The sequence below is a fragment of the Anas acuta genome, chromosome 2 (genome assembly GCF_963932015.1).
Source record: "Anas acuta chromosome 2, bAnaAcu1.1, whole genome shotgun sequence".
Lineage (NCBI taxonomy): Eukaryota > Metazoa > Chordata > Aves > Anseriformes > Anatidae > Anas > Anas acuta.
The window spans coordinates 22,672,403-22,689,008 of record NC_088980.1 but is presented as its reverse complement, the minus strand read 5'-3'; the positions used below and the strand labels follow the sequence as shown (position 1 = coordinate 22,689,008).

General features: G+C 35.3%; 1 protein-coding gene across 1 annotated transcript; it reads left to right on the top strand.

Moving 5' to 3' along the window:
• The first annotated feature begins 541 nt into the window (after positions 1 to 541).
• Positions 542 to 16,046, top strand: SLC25A40 (solute carrier family 25 member 40). The gene is made up of 10 exons (XM_068673882.1): positions 542 to 680; positions 2,080 to 2,139; positions 3,024 to 3,130; positions 5,302 to 5,369; positions 6,607 to 6,731; positions 7,662 to 7,835; positions 11,212 to 11,321; positions 11,629 to 11,710; positions 13,931 to 14,005; positions 14,660 to 16,046. The coding sequence occupies exons 1-10, from the start codon at positions 587 to 589 to the stop codon at positions 14,773 to 14,775; spliced, it is 1,011 nt and encodes a 336-aa protein (XP_068529983.1). The 5' UTR covers positions 542 to 586; the 3' UTR covers positions 14,776 to 16,046.
• The last annotated feature ends 560 nt before the right edge of the window (positions 16,047 to 16,606 follow it).

Here is a 16,606-nt window from a genome sequence, read left to right as displayed (position 1 = left end):
TCGTCTTCAAAGTGGTCTTAAAATAAAGCGAAAAGCACGTTGGAAAAGGCAACCGTCCGCAAAGTAGCGCGTTAGTTCATCAGGGAGACGAGTCCTTACGTGCAGCTTAATCTTCCCACCTTCCCTCTTAAACTTAGCAAAAGCAGAAAAACATTACGTTCCCAGGGATCAAATAAAAAGAGTAGATCAGTGCATACTAACAAAGTCACAACTGCGCTTAGTATGTGTGCATTTTTAAAGATACTCCTCTATTTCTGATTTTTTTTTTTTTTGTTTGGTCCAGAAAATTGGTTTATTGTATGGTTTTGGGGGTTCTTAGTCTAAACATCGCATTTCATGTAAAAAGGTTTGGGAAGATTTACTGTAATTTAGAAAACTTGGATTGTATGAAAAGCATCATGCAAGTACTCTTGGAGATCCTTCTGTACAGGTAGAAAACTAATATTTAGGTTATTACTGCTTATATGCAATATATTAATGGAAATTAAAAATATTTTTTCCCTTGATTCTTCTGCAAGTTTTGAACAAAGTCTTGCAATATATTTTTCTGTTCCTTGGCAGGTTTTTCTTCTCCAAGGATAAAGCCATGTCTGAAATGAGTAATAGTAACTTCAGTAAAACAACCAGTATTCAGCAAGCAATAGCTTCTTGTTGTGGAGCTATAATTACATCATTATTTGGTAAGGCTTATTAAGCTTGCCACAGAGAGAATCTTTGCAAAGTGATCACTCTTCAGTTCAATTCAGCAAGATGTCTGCATATATATGGTTTATAAACTTCTGCTAATATGTTTAATAAGGGTGGTTTTAGATAGTTTTCTCATAATTCTTTTGTATTTTAACAAACATGGTGGTTAACTCAAATCTTTCTTGTCCTTGGTAACTGTTAACCACTACTGAAAATAACAGTAATTTTAACTCTTTAATTCTATGTCTTTTGGTGTGGTAATTTATTGCCTGCCTTCTGAAAGTTTTCCATACTTTCTGCTGTTTAAAAATATATTTTAAATAAAGGTTTACTTTACATTAGAAAATGAATCCTGCAAGACATGCCACTGTGAAAGGTTCTCTTCATGTTAACACTTCAGTAGTAAGATCAATTTATTTGCTGTGGTGTCCTATACTGTCAAAGTTTTTTTATTGTTTGTTTTCCCTAAGCAGTTTTAAGGATACCTTTTAGATAGTATTTCAAAATTCTGGATAATCTGGATACCCCCACCCCAAATCTTCCAAACTTTTATGAAATAGGATTTTACCTAGGACCTTGTCAAAGTCATACTCTTTTTATTCTGTCATTATACCACGTGTCCAGTGATGCTAGGCAAATAAAACACATGCTAGAGTATTTGACCTAGCCTCCAGCTGCTGCTTAATAAAGTTGTAGATCCTGTGTTATATATGTCAATGCTATTGATATTTTGGATACCTTACAGACTCAGGTGGCACTAGCTGCTTGTACATAGGTAGCCGTGAGTCAATGTAATCAGGAGAGGCTGAAGAGTGGTCCAGCTGACACTGCAGTGTTCAATATCTCTGCCTGTAAAAAGATCAAGTTCTGGAGGGAAATCAATAAAATGTTCACTAAAGCTTCATTTACTTTTCAATAGCTCTAAAGTTTTGGATCTCCTCTAGACAGAGGAAAGAGAATCACAAATTTAACATTTTTCCTTTGAACATTGCTATTAAAATCAGTTTAACAAAAAAAATAAACATATGAAAAGTGCTGAAATATTTTACTGTAAAATAAATAAATAAATAAAAATAAATAAAATGTTGTAATATTTTTTCCTACCATCACAGGACTTACGGTATAATGACAGAATGCTTGAGGCCAAAACCTTATCTTACATGCCTTGTGGTATACCATTTACAAACCATTACCAGTAGAGCATAATAGCACAACTTTTAACACTTTCATACAAGATGACACAATGGCTTTTCGAAGAGCTTTTTGTTTCTCTAAAATTTGTTGTCAGTGCAATTTTTTTGTTTGTTTGTTTGTAGAAGTTCATGATGAGGCCTCTATAGCTTCTTTTCAGAGTATACAAGGTTTCTAAATGGCTCCTTTGTTTCATTTTAGTAACTCCTCTTGATGTTGTCAAAACTCGACTGCAAGCCCAAAGCAATCCATTCCCCAAAGGTAAATTAAAATGTGCTGTAATTGAGGACACTCTTCAATCTTTGCTGTTACACTTACCTGATAATTATAAAAATGCTGAGCAGCAGAATGGCTTTATTTGTTTCCAATAGTTACATTTGTTTCTTCAGAGTCAATGGAGGAAAAAAAAAACAACTAAAATTGTTAAAGAAAATATGTGCCACTGAAAGTGGCAAAACAGTGATAGTGGAAAAAATCTCATAAATATATATCATTTAAAATAGGCTATATTTTCTCTCTTCCTCAGTATTCTCATTGTGGAAGAAATGTATGATTATTACTCAATTGAGGAAAAAAAAATCTATTACTAAATAATTCATATTTCATCAGAGGGCTTATATGATCATGATGCTATATCAAAGTTCCTCTCCTCCAGAATCCAAAGAGATTTAAAAAAGAGTAGTGAGTCTTACCAAAGTCACTTGTCGCCTAGGTTCTTGATAGATTATTAATACATTGTGTACTCAAGGATATGCCAATGATTTCTACTATTTAATTATAATTAATAAATGACATTAAAAAGGAAAGGAAACGACTTCTGTGGAAGTTCCGTGTTGTATGTTGAGATGAATATTTGCAGTCAGGATGCATGTCACTGTTGCTGCATTTCAGCAGATGGTAGTGTAACATAAACTTGTCTCCTTCTGCAAGTGTGAGCAGTTCCATTTAGTCTGGCACTCTGAAAAGTACATTTGTTTTCTCCTTTCTTTTACCTACGTCATTGACATTGCCTTTCCAAAGTTATTTTGTCCCTGTTTGTCTAACCAGAAATAAATCTATCTTACTACTCTATCCAGTTTGGAACTGCTGCTAAGTGAGAACAATCTTACAATTATTAACTATATTCTTATACACCATTTCATTAGGAAAGTGTTTTGTATACTCCAGTGGCCTTATGGATCATATGTGTGTTTGTGAGAGTGGGAACAGCAAAGGCTGGTATAAGAAAAATGGGCATTTCAACGGGACATTGGTAAGAACAATCCATTTTTATATTAAATTGCACATTGTAAACATTTTCTAAATGGCATACTCTAATTTTATTTATTTATTTTAAGTTCTAGTAGAACCTTTTATCATTTGAGAGGGTATTCATGCAGTTACACTGTGTAGTTTAGATAGTGATTAATGATACCTTCATGAAAATACAAATTCCTTTCATAAGACAAATAAGAGAGCAGCTGCACAGCATTCCTGACCTAGTACTGTCTCTAAAGTTTTATTTTCCCCATTTGAACTATATTGCTGATAGTTGCTGATTGCAGGTACTGATTGTCTCTACCTGTTTATGTCTCTTCTGTCTGTAGACTTCCCAGTATGTTCTTGAAATGAATGAATGATGCAGATAGTTTTTTAAAGTTAAGTTCATGTGTCAGGTTCTGGACCCAATGTAACTTGTAAGACTTTTTAAAGTTAAGTTCATGTGTCAGGTTCTGGACCCAATGTAACTTGTAAGACTAGGACTTACCCAGACACCTGAAACAGAATTGATGTCAGTGATGTCGATGCTGCCTCATTAATCAACATTTTGTTTGACTATGCAATTAAATTAGGGATCAAGGATTTTTCAGAATTAAATATTTGAGAAGAATGAAATGTTCATGAAATGTCTACTTGAATGGCTTTACGGTGTTATATTTTTTTTTAAATTAATAACTTGCCTGAAGCTTTCAATTAACTTTACTGTATAATTTTTAGAAAACCGCTTAATTTTCTCACTGACATTATTATATGCCCAGTTTTGCTATGACAAGGTAATTCATGAAAAATAACTGTCATATCACTGGACTTCTTTTCATTAAAAAAAAAAAAAGTAAATAACAACAACAACAAAAAAAAGTAAATAACAAGACCTGACCAATTATGCAGTAAAAAAAAAAATGTTGTGGACATTGTCATTTGCCAACACTGGAACTATAAAAATGTTCTGCTGTATTTGCCCATACAAGTATTAAGGTACATAAATAGGGTGCACAGGCACTGGATTTAGTTGCATTTTTTCTCCAATTTTCTATCTGTAACTTTCTGGATTGTATATTTATTGATTCTCTGTTTATAATTATATTTATTTATATTTTATTTATGATTTACTTATATTTATGTATGTATACATTTTATATATTTATAATAATTATTTATACATATGTTAATATTTAGCATATGTTTGATACTGACAGATACAGAATAAACAGAGAGAAAACAAGATACTAGTATACCTTTTTCTGAATTTTTCTTTCTCTAAAATGTCTTTTTTTGTCAAATTGTGTTAAGACATTTGGGGTATCTCAAAGCTCCATTTTTTCAAGTCAGGCTTGATAAATTGTCTCTGTTTTCACCATGCTCAGCTCACCTGTCCATTAAGGCTGTGTCCTCTAAAGCTCTTTGCCTTTTTCTTCCTTTGAGTCCAATTCAAAGTTGTTTTGTGGCCTGTCAGCTCTGTATCTTCTGAGGCCTTGTAATAAGGGCATACTGAGCATATTCTACTCCATCAAATCTCAGTTTCTTCCCCCAAAAAAGTTTAAGAGTATTAGGTATCCTAATATTTGGAAGTTTGTCTTTTGAAGTTTGTCTTTTGAAGATGATTTTATTTGAATGTCCTTCAAAGTCCAGTGTTCCTCTGCTGTCAGTGGATTGGAAAATGCATGGGACAGCTGTGATAACAGTTGTAAGCTTCCAGGTATATAGCATGTATATAGCTTCCAGGTATATAGCATGTATATTTTGAAAATATTTTGTCGCCTTGTCAGAGAAAGCAAGTGTTGAAGAATCAGGAAAAGTGAATTTCTATTTCATATCTAGAAATTTTGTTATTTACTGAAAAAATATTTTAGTTGACTGGTTTGGGGGAGTTTCCATACATTGTTGCTGTGCTGTATTTGTTCTGAAAAGAGCTTATTCACAGGGCTGTCAGTAACGAACAAACAAAAACTTTCTGCTTTGGCCCAGTAAAATTTGAAGGAAGTTCATAATTTCAAGCACAAATATTTCTGTTCACATCAGTGGAACCATTTGTATAATTAAATTTGATAGCTAGCACAAGAAATTACAAAATTATGATCCTAGAATGATAAGCAATTTTAGAAATACATTTTTAATAAAATCTTTGCAGCTAATTATTATTCTTTGCCTGGTTATATTTTTTAGGATGCATTTGTAAAAATTATTAAAATAGAAGGAATTAAATCACTGTGGAGTGGACTTCCACCAACAATGTAAGTCGAATTTATTTTTTATTATTGATAAATATTTATGGATTGTGCTGTCAAAGTTTACTTCATTTTTAGAAAAATAAGTGATTTTAAAACTTTGGTAAACATCTGGAGACAGTATGATCTCTGCCAGTTCTTGAAATTTCTCCTGGAAACCTCTTTGATGTATTCCCAGTACTTAAACAGGGACATCAGTCTTTTCATTCTGCCTTTTAGAAGTGGTAACCTTACTGTAACTACCCCCTTGACAGCATTAGCAGATCACAGGATTGAACATGATCATCAGAGAATGTTAGACTTTGACAGATATTTGCTGTCCTAGATTGTTACTGATGACCTGCAAAAAGCAACACCGCTGTTTCCACAGACACTCCAGTCTTGTACCTCATTACCCATATTTACATTTTTTTAAAACATATACCTTGAATCTTCTTGCAAATAACTATTGTTTTTTTGTTTGGTTGGTTTTGTTGTTTTTGTTGTTGTTTTTTTTTTTTTTTCTGTCCAACTTTGCCATGGAAAGTACTTTTCTCTCTACAAGAGCAATTTATGTATTTAAATATTATCAAGTCTCCACATGACCTTCTTTTTAGGACAAACAGCCTCAATCTGATTTGTCTTTTATTATTATATTAACCTGGTACAGATAGTAACTAAGACCTCTGTAATTATGTCTTCCTCCACAAGTGATCCAAGAAAGTGGTCAAATGTAACATGTATTAAAATTGAATCTTGTAAAACACTGAATGTTACATAAGAGTCATCCCATTCCTAGTCACAGAACCTAGTGGAACACACTGGCACACTTCTTATTAAATCGTAAGTGTTGATTAAGATAGAGAAAACAGTCTTTCACTTGTTAAATGAATAAAAATGTAAGGTTAGTGAGGTCCATAAGGTTTGTTTGCTTCTTATTCAGATCTTTCAATTCCATTCCTTTATTGAAACAGTTCTGAAGCTGACATGAAATACATTTTGGCAGATAATCCACCATCATTTTACTTTTTTTTCCTAATAATGTGAAAAACTAGAAAACTAGGAAAACTAGGAAATTGTGATTTTGAAACTGTGAACTAGAGGCAGTGAATCAAAGCTATGTAATTAATGATTTTTCTTTATACATAACAGCTCACAGCTAAAAATTTGATTTCTTTTTTTCAGCAAAATATCCACACAAGATGGTTGACTTTAAGCTCCTGCTTTCTTTGTATTAATTTAAATTCCTTCTCTTTTATTTTAGAATAATGTCACTTCCTACCACAGTGATCTATTTCACCTGCTATGACCAACTGAGTGAAGCTCTGAAGTCTAGACTAGGAAAGGATAATGACCACATTCCAATAGTTGCAGGTTCCTTAAGCAGATGTAAGTACCCATCTGTTTAAAGCAAAAAATGAAATAAAATACCTGTACGCTCTTTTATTTTTCTCTTTCTTTTTAATAGCCCAAAATGACAATTGGGCTTGTACTGGTTTTACTTTTACTATATTTGCTTTTATATTTTCTTACTTTTGTTTATCCTTTTCCCCATCTACTGTAAAAGTAGCTTGGGTCTTTTGGAGCTTTCTTAGAAACCTCTGACGGTGTAGTTCCATATTCTACTTGTGACAGCTGTGAGAGCGAATGGTAGAATAACAACTGTTATGCTGGGGACCTTTGCGGCTTGGGCCTGTGCGAACCTCATGAGGTTCAACAAGGCCAAGTGCAAGGTTCTGCACCTGGGCCAGGGCAATCCAAAGCACAAATACAGGCTGGGTGGAGAATGGATTGAGAGCTGCCCTGAAGAGAAGGACCTGGGGGTGTTGGTGGCTGAGAAGCTCAACATGAGAAGAGAAAGCTCCAGGGAGACCTTACAATGGCCTGCCAGTACCTAAAGGGGGCCTACAGGAAAGACAGGGAGGATTTCTTTGTCAGGGAATGGAGTGACAGGACAAGGCGTAATGGCTTTGAACTAAAAGAAGGTAGGTTTAGATTAGATATAAAGAAGAAATTCTTCACTCGGAGGGTGGTGAGACCCTGGCACAGGCTGACAAGAGAAGCTGTGGCTGACCCATCCCTGGAGGTGTTGAAGGCCAGGCTGGATGGGGCTTTGGGCAACCTGGTCTGCTGGGAGGTGTCCCTGTAAATGGCAGGGGGCTGGAACTGGGTGATCTTTAAGGTCCCTTACAATCCAAATAATTCTATGATTCTATGAATCGAATATTTAAAGCAATGTGAAACCTGACTTTTTAATGTTCGTGGAATATTAATAGTAAATCTCAGTTTTTAAACAGCTCACATTTCTCTCATTTTCAGTCGGTTCAGTTACTGTAGTGAGCCCCCTGGAGCTGATCAGAACTAGAATGCAGTATCGGAAGTTGTCCTACAAGCAACTGCACATGTGCATCAGCAGTAAAGTGGCGAGAGATGGGTGGCTTTCACTGTGGAGAGGCTGGAGTTCTACTGTTCTGAGAGACGTGCCTTTCTCAGGTGGGGTTCATTTCAGGTGCAATATTGTGTTATGTAAGACATGTCTATTCATGATTACTTTAAGACTTTTTCTATTTTTTATGTAATTTTACTGGTTATCTTTAAGAAGGACTGAGATTTACTTGTTATCATTATCTTTTTCTTTTTTTCTTTTTGTGTGTGTTTGTGAATGCCAGATAGGGTTCTTTGTTATTTGCTTTTTATCCATATTCAGACTCTTTTTTTCTCATCTTTAGCTTATGTAATGAACACTTTTGAAGACTTTCAGTAGGATTTTTTTTCTATTGTAGGTATAGTAGCTATTTCCTTATAGAGGGACATGCTGCATCTATGTGTTCTGATCCTTGATCCTGAAAACATGTACAAATACATGTGACACACTAGGGTGACACACTAGTGTCCTCAGACATTTTTGTTACCAAGATGAAATAGTTCGTATAACTGTTCCAAAAGAAGATGAAGCTAGAGCACAACTTGTTAGTGAAGCTTCAAAGCTGAAAGTCTAAAAGTAAAAGTCTGATCCAGAGCATAGCTAGTCTTATTCTATTCTTTAAGATAACTGTAACGGGGGAAATGGTAGTTTCTCCCATATTGTTAAAGCTCTGCTGTCTCTGGACCTACAGAGGTAACTGGACAAGACTGCTTAAGGACAGTGTTCCCAGCTGTTAATGTCAGCGGTGAGAACCCTTCCCTGTCAGAACACTTGTGGATCATCAAGCATCAGTTGTTTTCTGTTCCTCGGGAAGTATCAGGAATAACAACTTTGAACACTTTGTGTTGGCCCCCCCAAAAATGCTTCAAACCCATTTTTAGAGGCAGAAAACCCTTGAAGGATTTGTCCTGGTATCTTTGTTCTTCTTTGTTCTCTTATCTCATTCATAAAATAATCCAAAGTCTAATTTAATTGGTGCTTCTAAACAGTCTGGTGGAGCACTCATTGGTTTGAACTCCTACGGGATTAGAGTACATTTAGATGCAGACCTTGAGAAAATTTTAAATTGGCTGTGAACAAAGCAACTGCATGATGAGTGGGGATGATTATTTAATTAAAAAGGACACTTAACTTAGTTCTGTTAACTCATTCAACTGTTATTTCAGCTGTTTTGTTTTCAGAATGAATAATACCCTGATTTCTCTTGCTTTGTGACCTGTAGGAGTTTGAAAAATGAGCTTAGACTGTATTTCCTGCTTAAGGATTGTGGTCCTCAAGGGGACTTAATTTAGCCTTTTGTCATAGGGGAGGCTTCTGAACCTGTGGCAACATGCTTTCTCTAAGGCTTAGATAACAGAATTCAGAATGCATCTGAAGCTTTTGCCTAAGGGGCTTCCTGTTCAATATTTATTTGTAATTTACTTGTTTTCCCTGTCTTCCATGTGCATCATTCCTTTAGGCTCTTCTGCTAAGCTTCAGAAGGCAGCTCTAAAAATTTTCATCTGATTCCTGTTGTCTGAATTCAGGTAGATACTCTTGTTCTCTTACTGATTTTTGTCTGTATCAACATGGCAGGAGCCAGTCAGCCTTTATTACTTTTAACACAATGGAAAGAGCACTACAGTGACGTGTGTGTGTTCTTTACAGATTCTTACATCCATGCCTGCTGTCCTTCCAGCACTCCAAAACCTCTCCACTGATTTTAAGTCAATCTCCATGCTGCTCTGGCATTCACTTAAAGCCAGCAGGCACTTGTCTGTGCCCAATCCTACATAGGCCCTAGTGGGATGCTGGAGAGGCAGAGGCATATGTTAGCATGCAGCTACTGCCTTATAAGTTAAGGATTATCATTAAAGAGCCAGCAATAAGTAGGCAATTTGGTGCATGAGTGAAGGAAAATGGATTTTGTTTTAATGCCAACATTAAATGCCACAAAACTCTGATGACATAAAACTATGGGTGTTTAATCTTGATTAATGCCATTTCAAAACCTATTTTCTAATCATTTTTTTTTCTTTATAAGTACTCTCTATGCAGTCAAGGTGTGCTCCCCCACTACCTTCAGTCATAGCACTTTTCTTTGAGTGATATACCAACAGCAGGCTCCTGGTGTTTTTACAGCACAGTCTGTGCCTTTGCTGCAGTTTGCTCAAGTTAGTTTTTTCTAGAGGAATTAAAGCCAGTGTAACAATTTGTATTAAGAAAGAAGCTGCTCTTTGAAAACACTCAGGTAGCACAGAATGACCATACCAACAGCACAGCATGATTAGAACCCCACTGTGTTCTAGCCCAAGTGTGAAGGACATGTTTCAAGAAGGTTCCCTGGACAGCTAGCTGACTAAATAAAACTTAAGCTGTGGATGTCCATAAGCACAAGAATTGGGTTAATGATAATAGTTTAGTCATTCATCAAGCAATGTTGCAGAGAACATAAATGTGAAAGGTATGCAGGGAAGGGAATCTTGCAAGTGCTCAAAGGCTTGGATTTTGACAATTTATACTAAATTAGGGTTACATACATTTCACTAGCAGGTTTTCCTCAAACCCTTCTGAGATACCACTTACATTTGCTTTTGCAAAACTTTGGAGGCTTGTGGTTTCCACAGCAAGGAAACGCTTTGATATATCTCTGCTGCCACCACCTACAGAACTCAGTGCTGAACGAGGCACAGCCACCTTTCAACTGCAACTGTCATTTGTAGCATTTATTTAACCAACTGCAACCAGGAATCAGCTCAGTAGCATCTGCATTCTAACTGAAACTCAAAGTAGAAAGAGTGTAGTTTATTTCATCAGAACAGAAACAGATGTTCTTCCTAGAAGTTGCGCCTCAGAATGCCTCTGTGAGAACTTTCAAAGGCAAGCCTCCCCTTAGTGATTCCAGAGAGCAAAAACTTATTTCCGCTTGTGCCAAATGAAATGCTATACTCTGTGTCTCAAGAGTATGAGACAGCCCTGAGGAACCTTTCATCTTGCATGAAACACGTTTTTGTAGAATTAGTGAGATCTATGAAATGTGTAAAATATCCCTGAATACATAGGAAATAATCAGAAACTTACTTGTCGATTCATACTAAATCACATTTACAAAAAAAATGTTATATGAGTTTTGCAGTGCTTGTGTTAGATTGTATTAAGGTAGGAGTTACTTTATGGGAAAGACAAAATGATCAGGGTAATTTTGAATTATATGAAGAAATTTGGAATATGTGTATATTCCAAAGGGAATTCCATAATGGGAGCTGGGGGAACTATCAATGGATCGTAACAGAGAACACTTTTAGTTTGTTTTCAGCTTTTGTTTCTCTTTGTTCCTGTTGTCACAGTAGAATTCTTGCTTCTTCAGTCAGTAAAAGAATTGTACTGAATTTCTGTGTTTGAGATACCAATGTGCTGTAATGCAAGGTTTGTTTGTTTGTTTGTTCATTTGTTTTATAACCATAGCAATGTACTGGTATAATTATGAACGCTTCAAGAAGATGATGTGCAAGAATCTTGGTGCACACGAACCAACATTTTTTATTGCTTTTACTTCCGGGGCAGCATCTGGCTCTGTAAGTATGTCTTTTTGTTTCTAGTTCTCTTATTATTGTTGCTGATAAGCTATTTATAGTTGGTATGTTTTTGCATGGTTCTCTCAGAAACTACGTTTGTTTTGGTGTTTCAACACACATGGCCTGGCATTCAAGTTGATTAGGTATATCTGAATAATTTAAAATGTTCTGAGATACAAGACTTCAGTAATATCAAGTGCTAGGAATAATAAATCTAGTTTTAACATGTGTATGGTTTAATGTAATTTTAATTAAATTTCAATTGCTGGTGATATAACATTTAAAACTATATATTTTTTCTTAATAGATTGCAGCTGTCGTAACTCTGCCATTTGATGTAGTGAAAACACATAGGCAGACTGAACTTTGGGAGAGTGAGACCTTAAAAAGTAAGGTGCTGTTAATTACATTGTTACACAGCTTTCTCAAACTGTCTTCAGCCATGTTTGTTGTTGAACACCCATAATTCTCTTTAGTTCAAATTGCTCAGCAATTTCTGTAGAACTGTTTAATAATAATACTTGTGTTCGATACATTCAATGAAGCCGGTTCTCTTAGCAATGGTAAAGAATTAAAAAATAAAACGTCGTATTTAGGTATATGGATTTTTGGTAGGAATTTTAAGTATTTCTCTTCTAAAGTTTATTTAAAAATTCTGTTACTAGGCCTTTTTTCTTTTCCAAATTCTTACACCTTATAGGGTAATTTTTATCTCCTAGGATAAATTCAGTATCTAATCAATGACAGAGAATAGGAAGAAGGTGCAAATAGAGTACCATGTATATGTAATGTATATGTATATGATGGTATAAAATACACACACAAAAATCTAGAACTACCATAGTTAGTCAGACCAACAGCAAATTTATATACATTTAAGTAAGTTATTTATAAATAGGGAAAATCTTCATTTAAAAAAAAATCATATCATCAGTGCTCTATTGAAAACGTGTTTTGAGTAGATTAAAATAATTGAAAAAAAATATTTTCAGATTCACTATCAGTCAGTAATAGAAAATAAAAATAGTACTGGAACTCTTATGAGCAGTTTATTTCAGAACAATATTCTTTAATTAAACTACAGAGAGAAAGTTCTCTGCTCAGGTTCTGTATTTTTTACCTTCTTTTTGTGTGATTTCAAATAAATTAATTTTGAGGGCGTTTTAGTGATTACTCCAGCAGCTCTAAAGGGTTTTTTTTATGCGTGTAGTAGAGCATCACTACATTTTCTAGCAATTCAAGCAAGTTGTATCTAAAAACTTTTTTTTTTTTTCCATTATTTGGGACCTGAAACAGAGGACCTTCCAATAATGTGAAAATGCATTAGATCGTGGCTTTAAGATTAAATAACTTTAAAAAGACTGAGTAACCAAACATTAGTTTCTACTTAGAAACTAATTTAAAGGCCCTAGTTCAGAAAGATGTCATGAAAACTTACTGTTCACATTTTAACATAAGGTTTCATTCTCTTGGGTAAATTATTTGTTTCTGGTGTACTTCTTGAAAGACATGTTTCTTTTGCAGAACTATCAAAGACCAATAAAAAATAAATAAATTGTTACTGGGTTTCGGTTTTTCCCTTGTGCTGATGAACATAAGAATTCATTGCTAATATCACTTTGAATCACAGGTAGCTGCCAAATATTTATTAGGCTGATATTAACTAGATATATGTTTTAAATCACAGTGTGGTTAGCTATGATTTGTACTAGTTAAGTTCTTTCCAAGTCCAGTTGTTAGAGTTGGATGCTGACTATGCATCTACATATTGTTTCTTTATGGCTGCAAAAACATTTTGCAGCATTCTATGAAATCATTTTAACTTTCAGCTAGGGAAAAAACAACAACAAAACAACAACAACAAAGAACCTTTGCTACTTTTATATTACAGATCAATGAAAAAAGCATGCGCAGAGTGAAATAGCAAAAAAAATAATAATAATCCTTTGTTTAAAACAGTTGCATACCACTACAATGCAGTGGTATTGCTGCAGTTATGTTGCTTATGGTATCTAAATTAGCTCTACAAGGGACTGCAATCCACCTCTTATAGACCTATACTTTCTTAAACTCAACGTTTTTTAGGGATTTTATTTTTGTAAACTTAGATGTAAAATGTAGTGTCCTAGGCTTAATTATTATACTCATTCTTAGGATATATTCTTATTATGTTAATTCTCAAAACTTATCTTTAGATTCAGTTTACCGTAAAATGTAAACTGTTTAAAAACCATATTTAAAAATCTGGATGACAATGCTGTTTTAGCTGCATGTATAAAGGGACATAGAGAGGGACTGGCTCATGTGGAACCTAGCTAACTTTTCTTAGCACTGTCAGTTATTCTAGAAAGGGATATTGTCTCTGTTTGTGTATTTTACCCTAGGCATTAGTACATTTTTTTCGATGTCAAGCTATTTTAATTTGAATATTATAGGAATAATTATACTGTATGAATTTAAGATCCTGTATAAACAGTATGGGTAAAATTAACATAAGATAAACTAAACCTAATCACTACATCTGAATTGACTGTCTCCGATTTTTAAAAATATTTTTCTGTTTGATTCTACGTGTTATTTAATTCATTGTTTTGTTGTACTATGTTGAGTTCCACAGAGTGCATCAACCTGGGCAGTTATGAGGAAAATTGTCACTAAAAATGGGATTGCTGGATTATTTGCTGGTAAAAACTTTTGACATCTTTCTAAAAAAAAAACAAAACAAAACAAACAAACAAACAAAAAAACAGACAAGAGAGATAGCATTTTAATTAACACATCATTGTTAGATGTTAACATGCACAAAATATGTTTCCTTCTCTTTGAACACTGTCAGTTATGAAATAGATAGTGTATATAAAGCAACACATGAATACCCACAGAGAATTTTGTGCCTGTCTTTCCCCATTTCAGGATGCAGGGCTTCTTGAACCTTTTTTTGTCCTACCTGAGAGGTCAGTATCCTCTGCCTGCCCCACGCAAGCAGCAGGTTTGCACTGCTGCTTGTGGGAGGGCACAGAGTCTGCCCCTGGGGCCACCTCATCTGCACAAGAGCAAAGCAGCCCTCAGGTCAGGCTGCTCCACCTCTGTGGGGAGACAGAAAGGGCAGAGAAACGATGCACCTGTGTCAGGCAGGCCACACAGGATGGCAGAGGTGAGGTCAGAGTATTCTGACAGTGGTAATGCCTCTGTCAGTAATGTTGGTATGTTGAAGAATGCAGACACGCAGAATCCCAGTTCTACAGTGTTGTACTCTGGAATCAATACATTATGACCCCTAAATCGTACTAGTGATCGACTGAAAACAAATGAGAATGAATACTTTCTTTTCTGGGCAGGTATTGGTCCACGGCTGTTTAAAGTTGCTCCTGCCTGTGCCATAATGATCAGCACATATGAATACGGGAAGTCTTTCTTTAGTCATTTAAATGAAAAATCAAACCAACATCCTTGATTCTTCTTCATCCAACTGTGAGAAGTCAAAACATATGGTGAAACTTGTGCCAAATCTGAATCGGTCAAGGCATCTTTCTGCCACTACATTTGGTACCTAAATGCAACTTTGTTCACTTCCCCCCCCCTCCCCTTAAGACTAGGAAAAATACATGATCTGGAAACTGTCATTGAAAATGCTGTGACTTCTTTTGCACTAGAGCGAAGAAAAAAGAGGTGTTGTGACAGTTCCTCGTTGATGGTTAAAAGGGGAAAAAACACTCTTCATCATTGTGGACTGGATTAACAACTGCCACTGTTAATTTTCAATCTGATTAAATATTTTGCTGGATACTTAAAACAGCGTTTATAAAATATTTAGGCTTCCATTGTATGAATTGGTTATCCTGCCGTAAGAAGGTCGATACAGAATGAATTCAATAAATGCTCACTTATTCTTGGTTAATATGTTTAATTTTGTGTATGTTTATTTGAAGCTCTGTATTTTGTGTAAATGCATACTTTGCAGTCTTCTCAGATTCATCTAAAACAGAAAATGCTTTAGGTCAAATTGGAAAAAAATACACAGTGCCTATTAGAAACCCAGAGAGCATGGTGAATATGCTGACAGATGCTGCATTGACCTTTTAGTTTAAGATGATATTTGTAGTGTGTGCACAACCTAGGAAATTGAAGCACATGCAGGCACTGAAGCCAGCTGCCTGTACAGGTGTTGGGGAGGAATACGCCCTCGCATTTGTGACCTGTGATAGCTTGCACATTTCACAAAGATTTAAGACAGAGGAAGGCTCCGTTCCCCAATATGCTATTTGCCTGGGCTCACCTGGTTTTGAAGACCAAGTTTGCTGGTAAAAACACATATGGTTCAACACCTGTTTCATTCAAGTGTATATCCACCTGAAGGCAGTTTCCCAGCTCTGGCTAGGGTGCATAGCACACACAGCACATGAACTGTTGCAGCCTCTCCCTTGTGAGTAGGCACTTATGGAATCAGAACTTCTTGCCTCCTCAATGCCCCCCTCCTTTCTTCAATGCACTTTCAGTATAAGTGCTTGATATTTATTTTATTTATTTTTTGCATATTTCTATGTGCTTTACTGAATAAATAGGTGTCAGTCTTACTCGGTTATGAATAAAGTATCCCAGTGGGTGTTTGGCCTTCATGAAAATTCAGCACACGCTGAAAAACGCTTTAGTAGTAAAGATATTATGTACAAAGTTTACAGCATATGATGCAGAAAAGAGGTACTGCCCTAGGAGAGTTTGACACTGTTACCCTATTGTGATTTCCAAAGTACTTTTAGGCCTTCTTTTGAGTTTCTAGTAGAAGAGAAAGAAAGCAGTAACAGCAGATTTTGGACCACACAGCAACAAAGTCTCCCTGTTTTCCAGAAAGAGAATTTGCTGCAAGCCCACTAGTACTGTAGTTTGCCAATGGTCTTATTTTGTTTGATTAAAACAGAGACAAAAACTAGTAATTAGCGATGATACAAAATGTTTAATTTACATGCAACATTTATGGAACGTCAGGGCAACAAAACATACAGTTTGGGCATTTTTTCTTATTTTTTCTTATTTTTTTTTTTTTTCTGAAAAATGATTCATGTTTAGAACTGAGAAAGACACACACAACTGATTTCCCATGCACAAAGCGACACCCAGAAACTCACAGTGGTGTCAGACTACATAAAAGACTTCAGTTAAATGACACATGAATTTCACACCAGTAGCTCCAAGAAAAGAGCCATCAGCTAACATGACTAAAGATCATGATAATAGCCCCCTCCAAAATACTGATGAAGTGGGAGAAGTGTTTAACAGCAAACAAGACT

Excerpts from the sequence above, each read along its gene's own strand:
- SLC25A40 (XM_068673882.1), top strand. The coding sequence starts at position 587 with ATGTCTGAAATGAGTAATAGTAACTTCAGTAAAACAACCAGTATTCAG. Across the intron at positions 2,140-3,023 it reads AAGCAATCCATTCCCCAAAG|GAAAGTGTTTTGTATACTCC; the intron begins GTAAATTAAAAT and ends CCATTTCATTAG. Across the intron at positions 11,322-11,628 it reads CCGGGGCAGCATCTGGCTCT|ATTGCAGCTGTCGTAACTCT; the intron begins GTAAGTATGTCT and ends TTTTCTTAATAG.